This window comes from Phascolarctos cinereus, unplaced genomic scaffold (genome assembly GCF_003287225.1).
Source record: "Phascolarctos cinereus isolate Bilbo 61053 unplaced genomic scaffold, phaCin_HiC Scaffold_2;HRSCAF=192, whole genome shotgun sequence".
NCBI lineage: Eukaryota > Metazoa > Chordata > Mammalia > Diprotodontia > Phascolarctidae > Phascolarctos > Phascolarctos cinereus.
In genome coordinates this window covers 291,834,100-291,856,269 of record NW_027555625.1, presented here as the reverse complement: position 1 = coordinate 291,856,269, position 22,170 = coordinate 291,834,100, and the positions used below count along the sequence as shown (strand labels likewise).

The 22,170-nt window shown below is 38.0% G+C and overlaps 1 protein-coding gene across 1 annotated transcript in view; it reads left to right on the top strand.

Moving 5' to 3' along the window:
- The window catches only part of CEP89 (centrosomal protein 89), a 158,278-nt gene extending 145,134 nt beyond the window's left edge, over nucleotides 1-13,144 (top strand). The window contains 1 exon segment of the mRNA XM_020985037.2: nucleotides 11,257-13,144. Within this exon segment, the coding sequence (XP_020840696.1) occupies nucleotides 11,257-11,578 (322 nt within the window). The 3' untranslated portion in view covers nucleotides 11,579-13,144.
- The last annotated feature ends 9,026 nt before the right edge of the window (nucleotides 13,145-22,170 follow it).

Here is a 22,170-nt window from a genome sequence, read left to right as displayed (position 1 = left end):
TTGTAAGATGATCAGCTGTGAATGATTTAGCTATTCTCAGCAATACAGTGATCCAAAATAACTCTGAAGGACTTATGATGAATAAAGCTATCCATCTCCAGAGAAAGAGCTAGTGGTATCCACATCCAGATTGAAATATACTTTCTTTATTTTTCTTTAATTTTTTTTGGTCTGTGTTTTCTTTCATAACATGACTATTATGGATATGTTTTACATGACTATACATGTATAACCTATAACAAATTGCTTGCATTCTCAATGAGAGGGGGAAGGAAGGAAGGGAGAGAATTTGGAACTCAAAGTTTTAAAATCCAATGTGAAAAAAATGTTTTTACATTTAACTGCGGAAAAATAAAATACTAAATAAAAACTTTAAAAAAACAACTATGAGTCCACTACAAATTTATGCTACATAATCTCAACTAGGTTCCCATGGCAGCAAAACACTTCTTTTACACCTCTTTAATCAGTTACCTATCCCACTCACCACAGGGGCTATTCCAGACCCTTTCATCCCTCCTCAAGCCATCCCTTCCCCCTACCCTAGTCAAGGACCTAACTTAATAACTTCATTGAAAAAATTGAGACCATTCACTAAGGGCTCTTTTTTATTTCTTGCTCATCTCACAGCACTCAAATGTTTTCCTCCACTATTTTCTCCATCCCTGTCTCACATGAAGAGGTGGCCTTTCTCCCTGCTAAGGCAAACACCTCTCTCTGCCCACTTGGTACCACCCCACCAACTCCTCCATACAGTTTCTCTGTTCTTCATTCCCAGTGTCTTAGTCCTTCATACTGTCCCTATTTGTTCTTTCTCTGCTGCCTATAAACAAGCCCATGGCACTCATCCTTCAGAAGCCTTCACATTGTACCATCCCTGCCAACTATCGTCCTGTTTCTTTACCTTCGCTTTGCCTTCTTTACCTTTACCTTCCCTTTTGCCTTCTCAACTGAGCTCTTTGAGAAGGCTGTCTGCAATAGGGGCCTCTGTATTCTCTCTCTTCACTTCTTTCACCTTTTGCAGTCTGACTCCTAACCTCCTCATTTAACTGAAACTCTTCTCTCCAAAGTCGCCCATGACCTCTTAAATGCCATATATGATGGCCTTTTTTTCAATTCTTTTCCTTCTTGACCTCTTCTCAGCCTTTAACTTCAACTTCCTTCTACTCCAGATTACTCTCTCCTCTTTATATTTTTGTGACACTGCTCTCTCCTGGTTTTCCTCCTACTTGTCTGATTGTTCTTTCTTATTCTCCTTTGTTGGATGTTCAGGTAATACCTACTGAAAATGGATGTTCCTTAAGGTTCTGTCTTCTTCTGTTCTTCCCCTATATTATATCTCATCAGCTCCTATGAATTCAATTACATCTCTTTTAGAGGTAATTCCCAGATCTGTCTATCCAACCCGTACCTTCCTCCAGAACTCCAGTTTTGTATCACCAACTGCTTTTTGGACATTTAAAACCAGATGCCCCAGAGGCATCTCGAACTCAGCATGTCCTAAAAGGACCCATTATCTTTTCCTCCAAACCCCCTCCTCTTCTAAATTCCCTTGTAACTGTCAAGGGCAATATCATCTTCCTGATTCCTCAGACCTCAGTGTCATCCTAGATCCCTCACTTGCAGTCATCACACACACACACACACACACACACACACACACACACACACACACATATATATATATATAATCTGTAGCCAAGTCTCTTCATTTCTACCTTAACAATATTTCTTATGAATGTTGGTTTCTCTCTGTTCACACAGCCCCTACCCTGGTCCAGGATCTCATCCCCTCACACACCTGGGCTATTTTAATAGGTCTTCTTATTAAAACCTTCCATTTTCTTCCCATTCCAATCCATCCTTCACTCAGCTGCCTAAGGGATTTTCCTAAGGTATAAGCATGATTACGCTACCCCCTTGGTCAATAAACCCCAGTAACTCACTATTACCTCCAGGATCAAATATAAAATTCTTTCTTTGTTATTTATTTAAAGCCTTTCACAATCTGAAAAACGCTGTCTGTTTCACCCATCATATGTTTTGCTCCCTTCGATGCACTCTGTAATCCAACACTGCTGTCTGTCTTGCAGTTCTTCACAAAGGACATTCATCTCCCAAGTCTTTGACTTTTAATTAGTTGTCCCCCATACCTTGAATGTGCTCCCTCCTATCTCTGACCTGCTGGGTTCCTTCAAGACTCAGTTGAATGTTGTTCTCTCAATAGAATGTGATTCATTAATGGGATGAACTGGGTTTTTGCCTTTGGGTTTTTGCTTTTAGGTTTTGTTTTGTTTTTTGTTGTTTTTTATCCCTAATGCTTAGCAGACCCGCCTGGCACAATGTTAACTGCCTAATAATGCTTCTTGACTGACTGACTTTGACTCTAAGAATAGAGATTAGAATTTCTGCTAATTATTATCAAATTATAGTGCCTGTTATATTTGACAACCTGTAGCATGTATCTAATTAATGTTAACCTGCAGATCATAATATCATAGATTTAGACCCAAAAGGAAACTTAGAGGTCGTTGAGTCTGACCCCCTCATTTTATTGAGCTAAGTTTCTGAAACAGGTTTTGAATTCTGTTCTTTCTGATTCCAAGTCTAGCACACTATCTACTCTGCAACTTAGGTAGTTACCCCATGAATCCGGGCTTAATTAACAGTTATCTAACATGTGATTTTTCCCTGAACGAAGAAGTACTTGAGCTAGTACTTTATAAAAGTTACCTTTGAAATTTTTTGACCCATATTTGAAGTTTCTGACCAGGGAGGAGTTCCCTGATTACATGGGACATTTCTTTCTTTAAGAATTGAGTACATTCTTTAACATGGTGCATTGTACAAATACAGGCTTGATTTGTTGCTTGATCCCTAGTGTGTCCTTTTCTGTCTTCTTTATTCTGCCTGAGAGATTTTAACAGCATAATTGCTTAAAATTTTGAAGACATTGGGTTTTTCCATTTAAACAGTCTGACTAAATATGTATTTTTGTTTTGCGTGAAACAGCTGTCTCCTGTTTAATTTTTACAGCCATACTTTTAAGTACTGTCATAAGTTATTGATGATTTTTAGGCTGCCCTATTTTGCCCTACCACCTTTCTTACTGCTTAATGTGCTTCAGTTTTTCCCAGAGGTTTTCATTTCATGTTGGAGAATCTCAGCTAAAGAGAACACTCCTCACATACCAGCCTCTTGAGTTTAAATATTTATTTGCTTATGTTCCTATTCTGCTTCTCCAGCATGACCTTTCACAGACCAGTTGTTAGAAAATCATCCTGGCCATATTTTAATTGCACTTTGATAAGTCCTTCTGAACTTTTTAGTTCCACTTGTCCTATGATCTTTTACTAGAGCTTATTACTCACTTAGAGCACTTAGTGTCAGCACCTTGATTTTAAAGAATCATTATCAGTAGTTTAGATATGCAATTACTGATCTTTAGCTTTTTTTTTTTCATAGTTACTTTCGTTAACAGTAATGTGGAAGTGCCCGGATCTGTCTGTCATTGGTAGAGGAACTCCTGGTATGGGGAAATCCCTGTGCTGACTAAATTATATCTCTTAAAATATTATAGTATTGTTACCTATGCACAAATGTGAGGATATCTTCTAACTTAAAATGTTTGTAATCATTTAATCCTACTCAGACAGTTCTCTCAAAATTATTTCTGAGTGTGGCAAATACCTAAACTTTAGCTCATCTTCTGCTCAGGACAATGCAGCTTTTAGTGATGTCTCCACTCAGGTCGCTTTAGTTACCTGTCATGGCACTCCTTTCTTTGTAATTTGAGAAGATGGGGGCTTGGGAACCCTGACTCGTTCATCTTTTTGCCCTGGCACCTAACTCAGGGTCCTGAAAGGTACGATGGCTAAATAGGTAAGGGAGGAAGGGAAAGATTCTTTCTGCTAAGTTTGTGTTATTTGTTATTCACTATCTCTTTTCTTTTTAGATAGTTGGGGTTAAGTGACTTGTCTAGGGTCACACAGCTAGTAAGTGTCAAGTGTTTGGTCTGAGGCCAGATTTGAACTCAGGTCGTCTTGATTTCAGGGCCGGTGCTCTTTCCACTGCACCACCTAGCTGCCCCTTATATGTTAATTATATTAAGCACCTAGCCCAGTACTCGGAGATTCTTAATAAATGTTTGCTGAATTGAACTGAAATTGTGTTGTTAATGCTGTAGGAAAGTACACCAGTTAAAGGAAATGAATAAAAAATCCTTTCTTAAAGCAAGCTATCTTTTTGTAGTAGAAATCTTCACCCTTTAATTTGTATTTTCTGAGTTCTAATGGTCTTTAAATGGAGAGTGCTTACTCTATTGTGTATTTTTTTAAAGCGACTATATCATAGGGATATATTACAGTCCTTGCTCTGTAATAAAGAGGAGATATGACATATGCACAAATGAGTATGACAGTGAAGATAAAACATACTGGTATAAAAATCCAAACCAAATGCTTTAGGAAAAATTTGAGGTATGAGACATCACTTTTTTTGTTTTATTTTTTTCTATTTGACTTTATTTTTCAGTTAACAAAATTTATTTTCTCTCTCTTCCATTGCTACCAATGCTTTCCCCCTCCCTTCCCCTCTAAATTTGAAAGAAGATAATAAAAACAAAACTCTCCTAACAAGTCAACAAGCATCAGATGATTACTATGTGTTCATGCAGTGTGTTAAGCTCTGGAAATACAGAAACAAGCAGAAATAAATTCAGTCTCTGCTCTCAAAAAGCACGTAAAAGGGACACAGAAAAGGAAGCTGAAAGGAAGGGTAGTGAGATTAGGGAATGAAGGAACCTAGCAAGGAAACATGGTAGAGAAAATCCTGTGAAGATGAGTCAGGAGTGCAGCTTGGAGAAGAATGAATACCTGGTTGGCCTAGGCCTCCACCTTAAAATGAAAGTTCTGGGAGGAACCAGCCAATCAGAGGGAAAGGCCACAAGGGCAGAGAGTACTTCCAGTGTGAGAAGTAGTCCAGAGGGAGCTTCCAGGGTGAAGAAGTTTCTGTTGCATGGTAGAGAAAGTCTTAAAGCTGTAAGACAGGAGAGCACTTCACAGAGGAGCGAAGATCATTAGAAAATATGACTAGTAACAAATAGGCATAGTCAAGAAAAACAAATTCCCACATTATCCCTGTCCAAAAATGTATGTTTCTTTCTATCTTTTTGTCAGGAGGTGAATAGTAGACCACCTGTTATCATGGTTAGTTATTGAATTGATTAGCGTTATTAAGTCTTTTGTTGCCATTATATAAATTCTTATTTTTCTTCTTCTCACTTCACTCTGCATCAGTTCATATAGTCTTCCCAGTTTTCTCTGAACATACCCCTTTCATAATTTCTTGTGGTGTAACAGTATTCTGTTACATTAATGTACCATAATTTGTTCAACTGTTCTGCAGATGATGGGCCCTCCTTTAGTTTCCAGTTCTTTGCCATTACAAAAAGAGCTGCTATTATATATATGTATGTACATATATGTGTATGTGTGTGTGTGTATCTGTATATGGGTTATTTTCTCTCTTTGATCTCTCTGATATATATACACACATATATACATGTATGTATATATATATAGGCTTAATAGATACATTGACTTTGGTGGCATGGGACTGCAAGATGGCTGTAGAGAGACATCTCTTTTAACTGGTGGTATCAGGAAAGACTTCATGAAAGAATTACAGCTTGAGCTATGTTTTTGAGGCAGGGAAAGATTTGAACAAAAGGAAATAGAGAATATAGTGCAAGAGAGATGGTTTGCCTCAATTCAGGTGAGAGATGGAGCACAGTAGGATGAGATATGGAAAAAGCTAGCTGTCGTTTTAGGTGGGAGGTCTAGTATATGAAGTATTGTGAATTAATGCTGGAAATGAGCTATGGCTATATACCCAGAAAGATATTTTAAATTGACAGAAACAGAGCACCCCGTGAAGATCCCACTGTTCTTTCTGACTGTCCTAAAAAATATTCCATATATTCAAAATACTTTTTAAGGTTCTTTGGGAAGGAAAACCAAAGGGCCTCTGTCAGTCCACAAAGTGCTGAAAACTGCTGCCAAGCCAGCTTCCTGTACAAATTAAGTCTTTATTAGAAAAGAGAGACAGAAGAATTGGAAATTGAGGGGATGCCCATCAATTGGGGAATGGCTGAACAAGTTCTGGTGTATGAATGTAATGGAATACTATAGTGCTATAAGCAATGATGAGCAGGTGGACTTCAGAGAAACCTGGAAAGACTTATATGAACTAATGCTGAGTGAAGTGAGTAGAACCAGGAGAACATTGTACACAGTAACAGTCACAGTGTGTGATGACTAACTTTGATAGACTTAACTCTTCTCGGCAAAAGACTCATGATGGAAAATGCTATCTATACCCAGAGAAAGAACTATGGAGTCTGAGTGCAGATCGAAGCATACTATTTGATCTCTCTTTTTTTTTGTTTTTGCTTTGTTTCTTCTTCCTCATGATTCTTCCTATTCGTTCTAATTCTTCTTTACAACATGACTAATGTGAAAATATGCTTAATATGAACATATAAGTAGAGCCTATATCAGATTGTGTGCCATCTTGGGGAGGGAATAGGAAAGGGAGGGGGAGAAAATTTAAAACTCAAAATCTTATGGAAGTGAATGTTGAAAACTAAAAAGAGAGGCAGAAATCTGGTCACTTGATGGGAAGTTTTGAGGAGAAGGCACCCAATGTTCTTTTTTCCCAGGAAAAAGAAAGAGCACATTTGAAAAGCTTTTAACATAGTCATTTTTTAAAAAAACAACTTTGTCAAAAGCATAAAGTGAATAAAAGAGCAGTAATAATTCCTCAGAATGTGAATATATGCTTCATTAGCTATCGATTATTGAAAAAATGTTTGCATATATTAACAAAACCATTGCAGTAATTCTATGCATTCATTTTAAAAGGAGCAATGTTTTTTCTTTGCCCATGTTATTCATTTACAAATGTGCATTTTCCCTGACCTTTTCAGGTCTCTGTTTGCTGTTTGTATGCCTTTCCAAGCGAACCACTCAGAATATATGGTGCACAAATGAAAACAAAATCTTCCTATGTTACCTAAGATTTACAAAATGTAATTGTGCTAACCCATAGTAAAGCCAGTTTGTAAGTTAAAATTATGTGACAAGGAAGACCTTGAAAAGTTGAGATTTTGAAGAACCACATATCACAGGGCCACAGAAAAAAATCACTGCCCTTAGCTAACATATATATTCTATACCATTATTTTCCAACATTTACAACCCAGATGGCCTGCATTTGGAAATCGTGGTTAAGTATGCATCACCTTGTTTTGAAACTTAAAACATTGTCTTTCAGTTCAGGCTCAGGAATCCAAATGTTCTGTTTTCTGTAGACGTATATATTCTTCTATCATCTGTTTCCTTAATGAACTCACTTCCCTTCTCAGGGCTTTCAAGATGGTGATGTTTCAGGTCTGAAATTCTATGATCTCTGATTAATTTTAAATATAATATGTTCTTGCACATAGTCTTTAAACAAAATTCAGCAGTATAATAATGATAGTTCACATTTATATAGTGTTTCAAGGTTTGCCAAGGAGTTTATACATATATCACGTATGATCCTCAGAATAATCTTCTGAGGCCGGGAGCTGTTATCAACCCTGTTTCACAAATAAAGAAACTGAGGTTAAGAGTAGCTAGAGGACTTGCTCAGGATAACACTACTAAGGGTCTGAGAAAGTTTTTAAACTTGGGTGGTCTTGACTCCAGGTCCAGGGAGCCTAGTCACTACATTCTTCAGACATTGAAATAATTCTTTAACTGAAAACAGTTCATTTAAATTGTTAATCTAGCTGTAAGGTAAAAACTGATATTTGTTTATTCTTTCAAGTCAAATTTATGTCTAGAGAATGATAATTTCTTATCCTCTTTGTGATTTTTCTAGGTCATGGCATATTGTGCTACATAATTCATGCCCAAATGCATGCAATTATCACTGCTTACTTTCTTTTCAGGATATAAATGACTCTAAGATAGTTTGCCTATATTTTAACAACTTTAAAGTTTTATTTAATCCCCAGATTTGAACAGGAGTATCAGAGACAAAAGCACTATCAGCTATTGAGGTACACAGTGCCCAAATTATAACCCTTCTCCCTGGCTGAAAAGTCTGTGTGTGGAAATTAAGTTAATTTCTTGCTGAGAATGTTCTCCAGTTATGTAGCATATGAGAATGAGGTATTTGAGGTGGGGCTTTTTATTTTTGTTTTTAATTCTGAATGACTAAGTTGGAGCCAAAACATTGATCCAGAGTGAATGTCTAGTTTTAATGTGCTGAAACAGCTTAATTCTAACTTTTTGCCAGGTCAGTTTTAGTCTGTTTCTTCTAAGGTTGAACACATTTGTATAAAAAGTTCAACTAAGATAAATTGTAAGGAGGTTGGTGTTAGAGAAAGCAATTGCATATGTGGGGAAGTGATGTCTGGTGCAGTGTATGTATGGAGTGGTATCTTTTGCTTGTCTTGGGCCAGAGTTAGAATCTTTGAAATAGCTTCTCTGTTTATAATATAGGACTGATGACTCTTGCCAATCTCTAGACCATTATGCAAATTCTTGAGATCCTATTTCTTTAGAGCACTTTCTAAACACCACATAAAGTGGGATCAGTAAATCAAAGTAGCCTTGTTACTTGCCTTTGAAAAAACCTCATAGGCTTTCAGCAGTCAATTTGTGGATTAAATTCTTGACAGTCCATTTGATGCTTTTTTTCCCCCAGCAGCGATGAAACAAAGAACAGTTGCATTTCCCTAAACTTTTTAGGCAACTACTTGCAGTATTTCCATTGGGATATGCATCCCATGACAGGCAGTGTAGGACATAATGGATAGAGAGCTACCTCAGACTCAGGAAGGCCTGTGTTCAAGTATTGGCTCTCTGATCCAGGGTGGCTCCCTTAACTCCTTGGTACCCAAAGGTCTCCTGTGCTTGTGGTCGGCCTCACGGGAGACTTTCTAAGACTTTGAGCTGCACAGCAATTGCTGCTTTGTATTGGGAGGACTGTCATCACTAAAAGTTTCCTAGACCAGTGAAATCACAGGTCCAGTTACAAAAAGTTATGTACAGAGGAGATCTGGAAGAAAATGGAAATTCTATGGCAAGGAAAAAGAATCTGGTGCTACTGTCTTTTCCTTTTTAATCTTCCCCATTATACTGTTGGTGTATTGCCAGCTTCCAAGCTAGGAGTCATCGTGGAATCCTCATCATCTCTCACCCCCCAAAGCCTGTTAGTTTCAATTTTGTAACATCTCTTGAATATACCTCCTTCTCTCCTCTGACACCATCACCCTCACCAACTCACACTCTGAGTGTAACAGAAGCCTCCTGGTGGGTCTGCCGGCCTCAAGTCTCTCCGTGCTCGAGACCTTTGTCCACTAAAGTAGTTTTCCTAAAACACATGCAATTGTGTCATCTCTACTCTGTAAGCTCCAGTGCAGGGGTGGGGAATCTGTGGCCTTGAGGCCACATGTAGCCCTCTAGCTACCTCTAGGTCCTCAAGTGCAGCCCTTTGACTGAATCTAAACTTTACAGAACAAATCCCCTTAATAAAAGAATTTGTTCTATAAAACTTAGACTCAGTCAAAAGGCCGCACCCAAGGACCTAGAAGGCCACACGTGGCCTCAAGGCCACAGGTACCCTACCCCTGACCTAGGATAAGAAGAGAGGTGATCAAGTGGGGGGAAAAAAATCTTTGTATCAGATTTTTTTTGAATAGGTTTGATTGAGGGTGAAAGGTAGAATGAAGAAACAAAAGTTTGATCCTCTGAGTATGTTGATTTATTAAGCAATGCATGCCAATTGCCTAACAAACTGGGACCCTTTCCTCAGCTTGGGGCTGGACACCAAATACAGGAGGAAGACAGACTTTTATACGTTAAAATTATTAATCCAATAAGGCCAGTTAGTTAAAAGGAAACAACATAATTTGATTTCTAATTAGATAAAAGATTAGGGACTTTCCAGGTTGGGAGGGAGAGAGTAAACAGGTACATTTCCCTGAAATTGGAAAAGGAGGTGTCCTGTTCCCCCCAAGTGTCTGTAAGCAATTAAAGGAACATGGAAACAATAGCTGATCAGTACAGTGCCAGTTTTCTTATAAAACAGATGGGTTGCTGGAGACGCACAATTGTGAGAAAACTCCTTTCATCAGTCTGACTCTGACCAGGCTTCTGATGAGCATAACTTAGATCCATGGTTAAAGGCGTCTAAACAATAGGAAGAGGTGGTCCAGCTTCCCAGCCATGCAGAGCTAAGTTCAAATAGTGCAACAAAGTTTTCTCTCACTTTTCACAATCAAATAAAATTTTCTTACAGGACAGAAGTTGTGCTAGACTTATAATTGAATAGAAAGGGAATTGAGCTAGCTCCAGAATTGAGTCACAAGATGGAGTCAGTGTGGTTCACTCAGTTTCCACAATTAACCACTTGCTGTCTTAATCACCTCTTTTCCCTTAATTTCCTCAGTTTTTAAGATATTCTCTCTCTCTCTCTCTCTTTTTATATATACATATACATATATATATACACATACACATATATACACACACACACATATACACACATAGAAACATATACATATATTTGTATATAAAACACATTTGTGTGTGTATGTGTATATATATATATACACACACACATACATATACTGTGCTGTAAGAAACGATGAATGTGATTAATACAGGGAAATATGGGAAGATCTATATAAACTGATATAGTGAAGTAAACTAAGCCAAGAAAACATTATATACAATGAGTACATTAATGTAAATGGAAAGAACAAACACGTGCATGCACATACATGTACCCACACACACACACACACATTCAAAAGTAAATATTGCAGAGTTTTAAAGAACAAGCATGGGTCAAAAGAAGAGATATAAGAAGACCCTCCCAACTCTGCCTTTTGCAGAGGTGGGAAGGCCACAAGTGATTCTGAAAACAAATAGTTTTGAGCTTTCAATATTCTGATTAGTTATATTGATTTCTTCTTTTTTTGTCTTAAAAATACAATTTGTTATATGGAATGGCTTTGGAGGGGAGAGAAGAAAACTGGGGGAAACTATGATGATGTAAAAAACACAAGACATCAATAAAAATTTATTTAAAAAAGTAGTGCTCCTAAGGAAAAGTTTCTATTGTCAGATTGTTCCACAAAGGACCCAGGTGGGGAAGAGGCTATTTAAAACTTTACTTTCTGGTTTTTGTTTCTTGTAGAGAGGTAGAAGGTGAACTTGAAGTGGTTTGGGAATCTACTGCCAAAGAAAACCAAAGGATGAAAGAATTCCTGCACACCACCTTCAAGAAGACACACTCGTGGAAGAAAGCCAGCGTCTGTGACTCAGGCTTAAACCAGATCTCCAAGGAAGACTTGGTTGAAGGGTATGCTCTTAACTATTGTGAGGTGAAGTCTTCTTCAGGTATCCAGCTACCAGAAATGCCTGCTCTACTTACTTTGTGCCAGACAGAACCCTATGATAGTAAAGACAGCACATCCAAAGCAGAATTTTTTCTCCAAAGGGAAGCCAATTTATATTGAAAAGGAAGTGTATTATTCTCCTGTGCACAACATTTTTCTCCTCATGGCAATGACACTCTTTACTTCATCTAAAAGGTGGAATAAACTGTCCAAGAAATCTAATTTACTTTTTTAAAACTTGTTTTTATTTTTAAATAGTATCATAATAGCCTTATAATACTTCTTATCAAATAAAATATACTACCTTTCAGTAATTATCATTCAATTCTAGTTGTATTTCTCAAGTAAACAAGTGACCTAATTAGAGAAATTTGAGTCCTAATCACCATCATATAACAGCAATAAATCAAAGTCTACTCTAAAAGTCTAGTAAGAAAGCAATGATGGTTTTGACTGTTGACTTCCTGAAATTGTAAAATAATAAAATTTGTACGAGAGAAATAAGATTTATTTCTCATGACCAAATCGTGTTCCATGTTAGCACAGTTTGGAAATTTACAAAACTTTATTAGATATTTGATCAGTTTTGTTGTATTTTGTTTTCATTTATGATATACCATTTGCCTGTATCACTAGAGACATTTGCAGAAATTTATTTTTAAATGGTCTTGCATTCTAGCTGTTTAGAGTTAAAATATTTGGCCTGTATATGAACCTATACATAAGCCAGGAGAAACCCAAAGTTTAGGTAATAACTCTTTTCTCTCTGGGCTCCCTCAGAGAGCAATGGCATTTTTTTATTATGTTGTAAAGAAGTTACTTGAGAATTAAAGGCTAAAAAATGATGACAATATTTCCTAGGGCTAAATTCTGGAGCACATGCTTATATATTAATATCTATATCACTGACCATATATCAGTGCTTCAAGTACCTATGCTTTGTTGTTATAAGATTTCTTTATGTGGGAATTACTTCCACTGATGCAAATCCTGGACCAAGGCCTTTCAAAAAGTTGTTTGGTTTTTTTTTCCCAAGTGCCTCATATTAGACAATGAAAATGGCCAGCATTGGTCTCTTTGTAATTCTCTCACTCACACACACACACACACACACACACACACACACACAATCATAAGATACGTGTTGATCTTTTGATGGACCTATGATCTTGTTATTTATTTATAGAAAATTCCTTTTTGCTTCAGACTTTATTAAGCTTGTTCAGAAGTCAAAAACAAATGAGTTTTGTATTTTACAAGGTACATAATGACTACTATTTAGCCCCTCTCACCAGTCTGAATAGTCCCTGGTAATTACTATAACTGGTAACATTATACAGTCTGTGTTGCAGCCAGATTCTCCTCACCCCCCTCAGCCCTGCATGTCCTATATCTCTGCTTTTGTACATGTCCATCATGGCTGTGACATATATATACTCCCTCCTCAGCTTCCTGTCTTAGAATCTTTAGGTCCCTGCATGTCTCAGCTCATGTACCACTGTTTGTGCTGCCTTCCTCCTCCTCTTCAGATTATCATGTATTTTTTTATCTGTTTTCATGCTGTATTCCCCAAGTAGAATGTAAGCTTCTTGAGGGCAAGGACTGTTTTTCATTTTGTCTTTGTATCCCAGGGACATAGTGTATAAGCCAGACTCTTAATAAATGCTTATTGGATTGGTTTTGGAAGTTTTTGTAGTTTGGTCAATTTTAAGAACAATAATTTTCCTTTCTCTCCAACTTCAGCGTCATAGTTATCACAAATAAAATGGTAACATTTAGAAAGTTTAACATCTATTTTCAATAGTGTTTGGAATATATGTAGTATAGTTTTACTATGGTGTCCCAAAAAATCTGTACAAGAAGAGCTAAGAGCAAATTTCCTTCATAACTTGGACCTTTTTTTATGATATTTTGTAAATTAAAATAGTTATTCAGAGTTATGTTGTCAAGCCCTAGAAAATCTTTTTTTACTACTTTTATTAGGATGTTCCTGTTTTGAAAATTTATGTGTCATAAACATTAAATGGAAAGATAAAATGAGTAGATATTTCTCTCTCCTAATCTTGTAAGCCCAGTAAAGCATATGATCATAGGATTTAGAGTTGGAACAGACCTTGACATCATCTAGTCCGGGGGTGGGGAGCCTGTGGCCTCAAGGCCACATGTGGCCCTCTAGGTCCTCAAATGTGGCCCTTTGAATCCAGTTTGTTCTCTGAAGTTTGGATTCAGTCAAGGGGTCACACTTGAGGACCTAGAGGGCCACATGTGGCCTTGAGGCTGCAGGTTCCCCACCCTAATCTAGTCCAACTCTTTCATTTAGACGCAGCAGGTTCCCCATGGACCCTCTTGACCTGAGCTCCCCTCTTCCCAATTCCCCCAGTGGAGAAGGTATAGACTAGTGTTATTAATTTGGACATTAATTCAACAACACCTACTGTGTTCAGCATACTGTGCTAGAGAAATGGTGGTAGGCAGCAAGTATAGTCGAAGGGGGTGGGGCAGATCAGTGCAAGCGTAGAGCCATTGGAAAAGGTCTCAGAGGAAGTGGGATGTCAGCACACACTAAGCACCCAGGACTTGTAGAGGGCAGTGTGGAGTAATGAATGGAGAGCTGGCCTCAAAGCCAGGGTGAGCTGGATTGCAGGCCTGCCTCTGCCGCGTAACTGGCTGTGAGACCCTGGGCCAGTCACTCAGTTTCTCTGTGCCCAGGCATTGTCCAAGATGCTACAAATCTTCCCTGAGGGCCCTCTCTACTAAAGAAGTCACAGGTCTGGTCATCCAAAAATAAATGCATAGAGAATGCAAGGGAGCCCGAGGGATGGGTAAGGGAGGAAGGGAAGGACATTCCAGCTTAGGGAGATAGTGTGAGCAAAGACCTGAATGACAGAAAAGACTAAAATGGGAAGAGACCCACATGGGGAACAGGATGTTTGTATTGTGAAGCAGGAGAAAGTTAGGCTGAATGGGACCATTAATTTAGAGCTGGAAGGGACCTGAGCAGGGGGAGGGGAAGAGAACAAAATAAGCATTTATATGGCACCTACTGTGTTCTAAGTGCTCTACAGATGCCTCATCTGTAACTCACAACCCTTCATGGCAGGTGCTGTTATTGTTCTTATTTTATAGTTGAGAAAACTGGGGCAGACAGAGGTGAAGTGACTTACCCAAGGTCACACAGCTAATATGGTTCTGAACTCAGATCTTCCCAACCTCAGACCTAGCCCTCTATCCACCACAGCACCTAAATGAAGAAACAGAGGCTCAGAGAGAATAAATCTCTTGCTGAAGATCACAGAATCCGTGGCAGAGTCGGGCTTTGAACCAGAGTCCTCCGACTTCAAATCCATCATACATTCCTCTGCACCATGGCTGCCTCTCCAATAGTAGAGGGCCAGGTTTGCCCTGTCAGCTATGAGGCACTATTAGAAGTTCTTCAGCATGGAGAATGACATGATGAAATAATGGTTTTATGAAGATGCACTTGGTGGATGTATGTAGGATGCATTGAAGGGAAATTGCCCAGAGACAACAGAAGCACCTCAAAGTATGTGTTGAAAATATATTGATGACACTTGGTTTAGGATTGTAAGAATAAAGAGAATAAAAAGGAAAGGAGGGATGTAAAGCATTTCAAAGGAAGAGATGACAGAACCTAGTAACTGGATGTAAGAGATATGGCAGGTATGAAAGATGAATCTCATCTTCTAAACATAGTTAACTGAGAAAATGGAAGCACCACTGCCAATAATAGGGAAGTTGGGAGAGGTTGGCCAGAGTGAGGAGTGGGGTGGGATACCACCTCCTCTGTGATGCCCTCTTTCAGCCTCCACATAGCAATGGTCTCTCCCTCCACAGATATTCTTAGAACTTTGATCTCTCCTCTACCTGCTACATGCTCTGCCTTGTATTAGACAGATAGATAATCTGTGCACATTATTCTATACTGCCTCCTTAATGTATATAAGCTCCTTGTGAGTAGAGACTATCCTATTTTTGTCTTTGTTATCTCCAGAATCTAGCACAGTGCCTTGGAACACAGTAGCCACTTAATATAAAACTAAATTGAGTCTGGTTTGAGATCGACTGAATTTGTAGCAACAGTGGGACATCCAGAGTGATTCCCTGTAGTTAGCTGAAAATTTGGGACTGGAGCTCAGTCACTAACATAGTATTTAAGAATCGTTATCATGGAGGCGATGCCAAAGGATTGGTTCATTAGAGTAAAAAGGGTAGAGAAGGGCAGGTAGAGGAGCCAATCATTAGGGACTGAATGGAAGAAGAGGCTAAAGAGAAGATAAAGATATACTTAGGGCAATGGGAGGAGAAAAACCAGGGTACTGCAATGTCCTAGAAACCCAAGGCAATATATTGCATCCCAGCTTCTCTGCCTAATTATAATACTTTGGTCTGTTTCTAAGTTGTCATTTCTATGTTGCAATATTCCTTCATTTTGCTAGTTTTTGCCAGGGTTGTTAAAGGATGTGGTTGGTGATAATTGTGCTGGAAAGAGGCAGGGAAACGATCTGTGTCTGTATGCATAGTAAACATCTATTTTTCTAGCACTCTTAACTACTGCTTTTAGCTGGCATTTCTGAATATTTGTGGTATAGTTATAATTTCATGTTTAGAAGTATGATCTCTAACTTCACATGAGATGCTAAAAGAGCCTTCTGAATCTTCAAGGATTTACTTTCTGTAAAGTTCTGGTGTATTTTACTATATTCCAAATATTCTAATACTTTGAAAATTGATAATCCATATGTAGTACCTTATTTATCAAATACCATTCTCTGATATATAACATTGAACCTTATGTGCTTGGAAATGGTGAGTCTTATTGGATAAGTAAGGTGAATATTATTGGATACAGAATTAGAGGGGAAGGTAGTCTGGAAAATGTTGGGAAATACTTCAATAGCAGAATGGTTTCCCTAAGGAAGGAACTCATAAAACACCCACTGCTTGAAAGCAGTGAAAACAGTAGGCAATTCTGAGGCAGAACCTTGAAGAAAAAGGTTTTTTGTTTTATTTTGTTTAAACAACTGAATTAAGTAACCTGTAACAATAGATTGTAGGGGACATAGATCTCTGAGGGTCTTTAAAGGTCAACCTGTTCAATCCCTTCATTTTAGAAGAAGGAAACTGATGTGATGTCTCTTGTTTCTCAGGTGAGTGGTGGTGGTGTGATTATTTTTAATAGGGTAATATGGTTTCATTGCAAATCCTTGAATGTTGAAGGCAATGCAAATTCCATTTAGTTTTTCATGAATTACTTTTCATCTCTTAGCAGCAGCCTCTAGCATAGGACCATACTAAGGAGTATGTGTCAGTAGATGTGAGATGAATTAATGAATGAAGGTGCAAAAGTGGCTACGAAATGAAGTGATATTAGAGAATAACTTTCTCCTATAGCTTCCCATACCTGCCTAAGAAGGACCTTATCAGCAAACACCTGGCTTTTTTGCCAAAAGGAGTATGCCAGACAAAGGCAACAATGATTTAGAATATAAAACCATTTGTAAAACCTTATAGACACAGAAGCAGTGAAAGGATAAAATCAGCTTAAGTAAGACAGTTTGTAGTCTCTTAAATGGGGACACTCCTCTGTCTCTGAAAGTTTACTGATATCTGATAGAAGCTTAGAGTTGCTTTTGTGGTATGATCAAGGAAGGAGGCTTGGGACAAAGGTAGTCAACTTTTCTTTTCTACTTACTTCACATACACGCTTCATTTGATCAGTACTTCTAGAAAAAAAAATTTTTTTCTAGCAAAAAAAAAAGATGCAATTTATGTCTAAGGATTACAGTGCTTTAACTGTGCGACTTTGAATGCTTGGCTACATAAGATTAGGAAGATAAATACTAGTAGACTTCCACTTGCAGCTTCCCCTTAGGATAAGGGAATTCTTAAGCAGAAAGAAATCTTCAAGATAATAAAGAGATGAACACAGTCTATAATCTTTCTGAAAGGAAAAAAATTAACTTGGATAAAAATTAAGAGATAAAAGGAAAAGGCAAAAAAACCAAACAAACCCCTATTCTAAGTCTGGTAGAATTTTGCCATTAATTAACTCCAGGACCTCAGGCAAGGTTCTTAATCTATTATCTCCCATTCCCATATAGTTACACCCTGAGTAACAATAGACAGTCTTATTAGGCCCCTACTATATGCCAGGCACAGGGCTAAGACCTACAAATACAAAGATACAAAGAAAGGCCAATGATAGTCTCTGTTCTCTAGCTCACAATCTAATGGAAACAAAAACAGACAAGTATACACAAGCTATACACAGGATAAATTGGAAATAATTAACAGAAAGAAGACATGAGTTAGGAGAGATAGGGAAAGGCTTCATGTAGAAGGTAGGATTTTAGTTGGTACAATAGGCCACTGTGTCCACTCATTTATTGGTGATTATGCAGCATTTCCTATAAACACCCAAATATCACGTAGGATAATAAGAAAGTTTGGAAACATTTAAGCATAGTGGAAAAAGTAGAGAACTTGGAGTGAGAAAATGGATTCACGGACTCTGCTTTTCAAAAAAAAAGAAAATGGGTTCACAGGAAAACAATATACAGTATTTATTGTTTGGTCATTTCAGTTGTGTCTGACTCTTCATGTCCCCCCATGGGGTTTTCTTGGCAAAGATACTGAAGTGGTTTGCCATTTTTTTCTCCAGCTCACTTTTACAGATGAGGAAACTGAGGCAAACAGTTAAGTGACTTGCAGAGGGTCACACAACTAGTAAGTGTCTGAAGCCATATTTGAACTCAAGAAAATGAGTCTTCCTGACTCTAGGCTATAGCCACTGTGCCACCCAGAAGCCCCAGTATACACTATACAACAATGTAAATGGGAAGAATAAAAATAAACCTGAATTCTATGTAATCAATCACCTATATTGATCCTAGAGAAGATCTGAGAAAAATGTCTTCCCTTACTTCAGTATAGATGTAGGGGACTACAGATGTGCAATATTGCATATACTGTCAAACTAGGCAATATGTTGTTTGGTTTTACTGTGCCGCTTATTTTTTTTCCTCTATAAGTCTTAACTGCAAGAGATGACTCACTGGGAAAGGAAAGGATATGTTTGTAAATAACTGATATGAAAACAAAAGTCATCATTAAAAATAAAAACGCTTAAAAGATGTAGCCAAAGGCCTTAATTGACTAGCTTCACAACCTTGTAAAGTTTCTTCCTCAATCTAACCTCAGTTTCATCATCTCTAAAATAAGGATGATAATTCCTGTCCTCACTGAGTTGCAAAATGGGTCAAATGAGATTTTGGAGGCTAATGCACTTTGTAACTTAAAGTGTCATATAAGAAAATATCATAAACATTCTTCTGATCTCACCTATTTAAATAAATTACTGATGCCAAAAAAATGACATGGACAGAGAAAGGAATATGATAGTTTCATATTGAAGTTTAATAAGTATAAATTAATTTCTATAACGAGATCAAAAGTGCCTAAAAAGGACCTTATCAGCAAACACCTGGCTTTTTTTGCCAAAAAGAAATATGTCAGACAAAGATAATGGTTTAGAATATAAACATTTGTAAAACCTTATAGAGACAGAGAAGCAGTGGAGGGATAAAATCAGCTTAAAGAAAGTTTAGTAAGATGCTCAACAAAGCAAGATCATCTTGTGGGCATTTATGGATGAAACCAGAAGGACAACAGATGAAAGCCAGAGAAGATCTAGGGGGCACAGCCAGGATGGCAGGGTAAATGCATGGACTTGCTTGAGCTCTCTCAAATTCTTCTCCAAACAACATTACAATCATGCCTCAAAATGAATTCTGAAGCAGCAGAACCAACAAAAGGACAGAGTGAAACAATTTTCCAGCCCAAGACAACTTAGAAGGAGGACAGGAGGATCTGTCTCACTGGGGTGAGAGTGCAGAGCAATCCAGCACAGGTGTCACCCAAGCAATCCAGCAGCAGGTGTTGGGGGTAGCTAAGTTGGGAGCAGCAGCTTGCAGAGTTCTCAGCCCACAAGACAGTAAGGGAGTCTGACAAGTGACCAAGAGATTACAGGGGGCCAGCTGGCAGTGGGTGCAAGACTCTCCTGCATTGCCCATATGTGGATCCAGGTTGCAATCCCCGGTGAGGAGCATTAGCAAGAGTAGGGACCTTGGTCACAGTTCCAGGGTAGAAAAGAGTGCTTGTGGCCACTCACAGACCAGTGCATAGGCCAGGAGAGCAGTAACCACACCTCTCCTTAGATCATACCACCTTGGAAGAACTGAAAACTTAACAGACCCCCCCAGAATTACTCTGAAAACAGTAGCACAAAAATCCTGAAGCTTAGAACAGTGCCTCTTCCATCCCAGGAACAGAGCCCAACTTTGACAAAGTTAAAGGTCAAAATAAGCTGGGAAAATGAACAAACAACAAAAAAAGAACCTGACCATAGAAAGTTACTATGGTGAAAGGGAAGATCAAAATGCAAACTCAAAAGAAGACAACAGTGTCAAAATAGCTATGTGCAGAACCTCAAAGAAAATGTGAATTGGTCTCAGCTCCCCCCCAAAAAAACCCAGAATTCTTGGAAAAGCTCAAAAGGGATTTTAAAAATCAAATAAGTGAGGTAGAGGAAAAATTGGGGAAAGAAATGGGAATGATGCTAGGAAAGAAAAAGAGTCAATGTCTTGGTAGAGGAGCACACACACACACACACACACACACACACACACACAAAATACTGAAGAAAATAACAACTTAAAAAACAAAATAGGTCAAATGGTGAAAGAGGCACAAAAATCCACAGAAGAATAGAACTCCTTAAAAAGCAGAATTGCCAAATAGAAAAAGATGTACAAAAATTCAGTGGCGAGAAGAATTCATTAAAAAGCAAAATTGGCCAAATGGGCAAAGAGGTACAAAAATTCACTGAAGAAAAAAACTCCTTAAAAATAGAATTGTGGGGTGGGAGCCAGCAGCTAGGATAGAGGACTGGCCCTGGAGTCACGACTACCTGAGTTCAAATTGATACTTACTAGCTGTATGACCCTAGGCAAGTCACTTAAGCTCCATAGCTTCAACAACAACAACAAAAGTAGAATTGGCCAGATGGAAAAGGAGGTACAAAAGCTCACTGAAGAAAATAATTCTTTAAAAAATAGAATTGGGCAAGTGGAAGCTAATGACTCCATGAAACATCAAGAAACAAACAAAATCAAAAGAATGAAAAAATAAAAGAAAATATGAAATATCTCGTTGGAAAAACAATTGACCTGAGAAACAGATCGAGAAGCAATTTAAGAATTATTGGACTACCTGAAAGCCATGATCAGAAAAAGAGCCTAGACATCATCTTTCAAGAAATGATCGAGGAAAACTGTCCTGATGTCCTAAAACCAGATGATAAAAAAGAAATTGAAAGAATCCACTGATCATCTCTTCAAAGAGATCCCAAAATAAAATCTCCCAGGAATATTATAGCCAAATTCCAGAACTCCTGGGCCAAGGAAAAAAATACTGCAAGCAGTCAGAAGGAAACAATCAAAATGTCATGGAGTCATGGTCAGGATAACACAAGATTTGCAGCTTCTACATTAAAGGATCAGAAGAGCTTAGAATATGATTTTCCAGAAGGCAAAGGAAAGAGGATTACAACAAAGAAAATATAATACTTCAGGGGGAAATGTATATTTAATGAAATAGAGGATGTTCAAGCATTCCTGATGAAAAGACCAGAGCTGAATAGAAAATTTGGCTTTCAAATACAAGACAAGAGAAGCATAAAAAGATAAATAGGAAAGAGAAATCATAAGGGATTCAATAAGGTCAAACTGATTACATTCGTACATGGAAAGGTAATATTGTAACTCCCAAGAACTTTATCATTATTAGGCAGCTAGAAAGTATACGCAGACAGAGGCATGGGTGTGAGTTGACTATGAGGGGATGATATTCAAAAATCAAAATCAAGGGTCAGAAAGAAGTATGCACTGGGAGAAGGAGGAAGGGAGAGGTAAAATGAGGTAAATTATCTCACATAAAAGAGGCATGAAAAAGCTTTTATAAGGGAGAGGAAGATGGGGGCATGGGAGTGGTGGATAATGCTTGAATCTTACTCTCATCAGAATTGGCTCAAAGAAGGAATAATATGCACACTTAGTTGGATATAGAAATCTATCTTACCCAACGGGGAAGTAGGAGAGGAAGGGGATAAAATACTCTTCTGGAGAGCAATTGGGAATTATATCCAAAGGGCTATAAAACTGTTAATGTGCCTTGATGCAGCAATTCCACTACTAGGTCTATATCCCAAAGAGATTAAAAAAAAAAAAAGGAAGGAAGAAAGAAAGAAAAGGACCTACATTCAAAAATACTTATAGCATCTCTTTTTGTGGTGGCAAAGAACTGGAAATTTAGGGAATACCTATCAATTGAAGAATGGCTAAGCAGGTTGTGGCAGGTAATTGTGCTGGAATACTATTGTACTATAAGAAATGACAAACAGAATGGTTTCAGAAAAGCCTGGAAAGACTTACCTGAACTGATGCAAAATGAAGTGATAAGAGAAGGAGTGGTGGTGGGGCTAATAGAAGGGAGGACAAGTTGGGGGAGGCAGTGGTTAGAAGGAAAATACTTTTGAGGAAAGAAAGGGTAAAAGGAGAGACAGAAGGATAAATGGGAAGAAGGTAGGATGCAGGGACATGCACAGTAATCATAACTGTGCATGTGAATGGGTT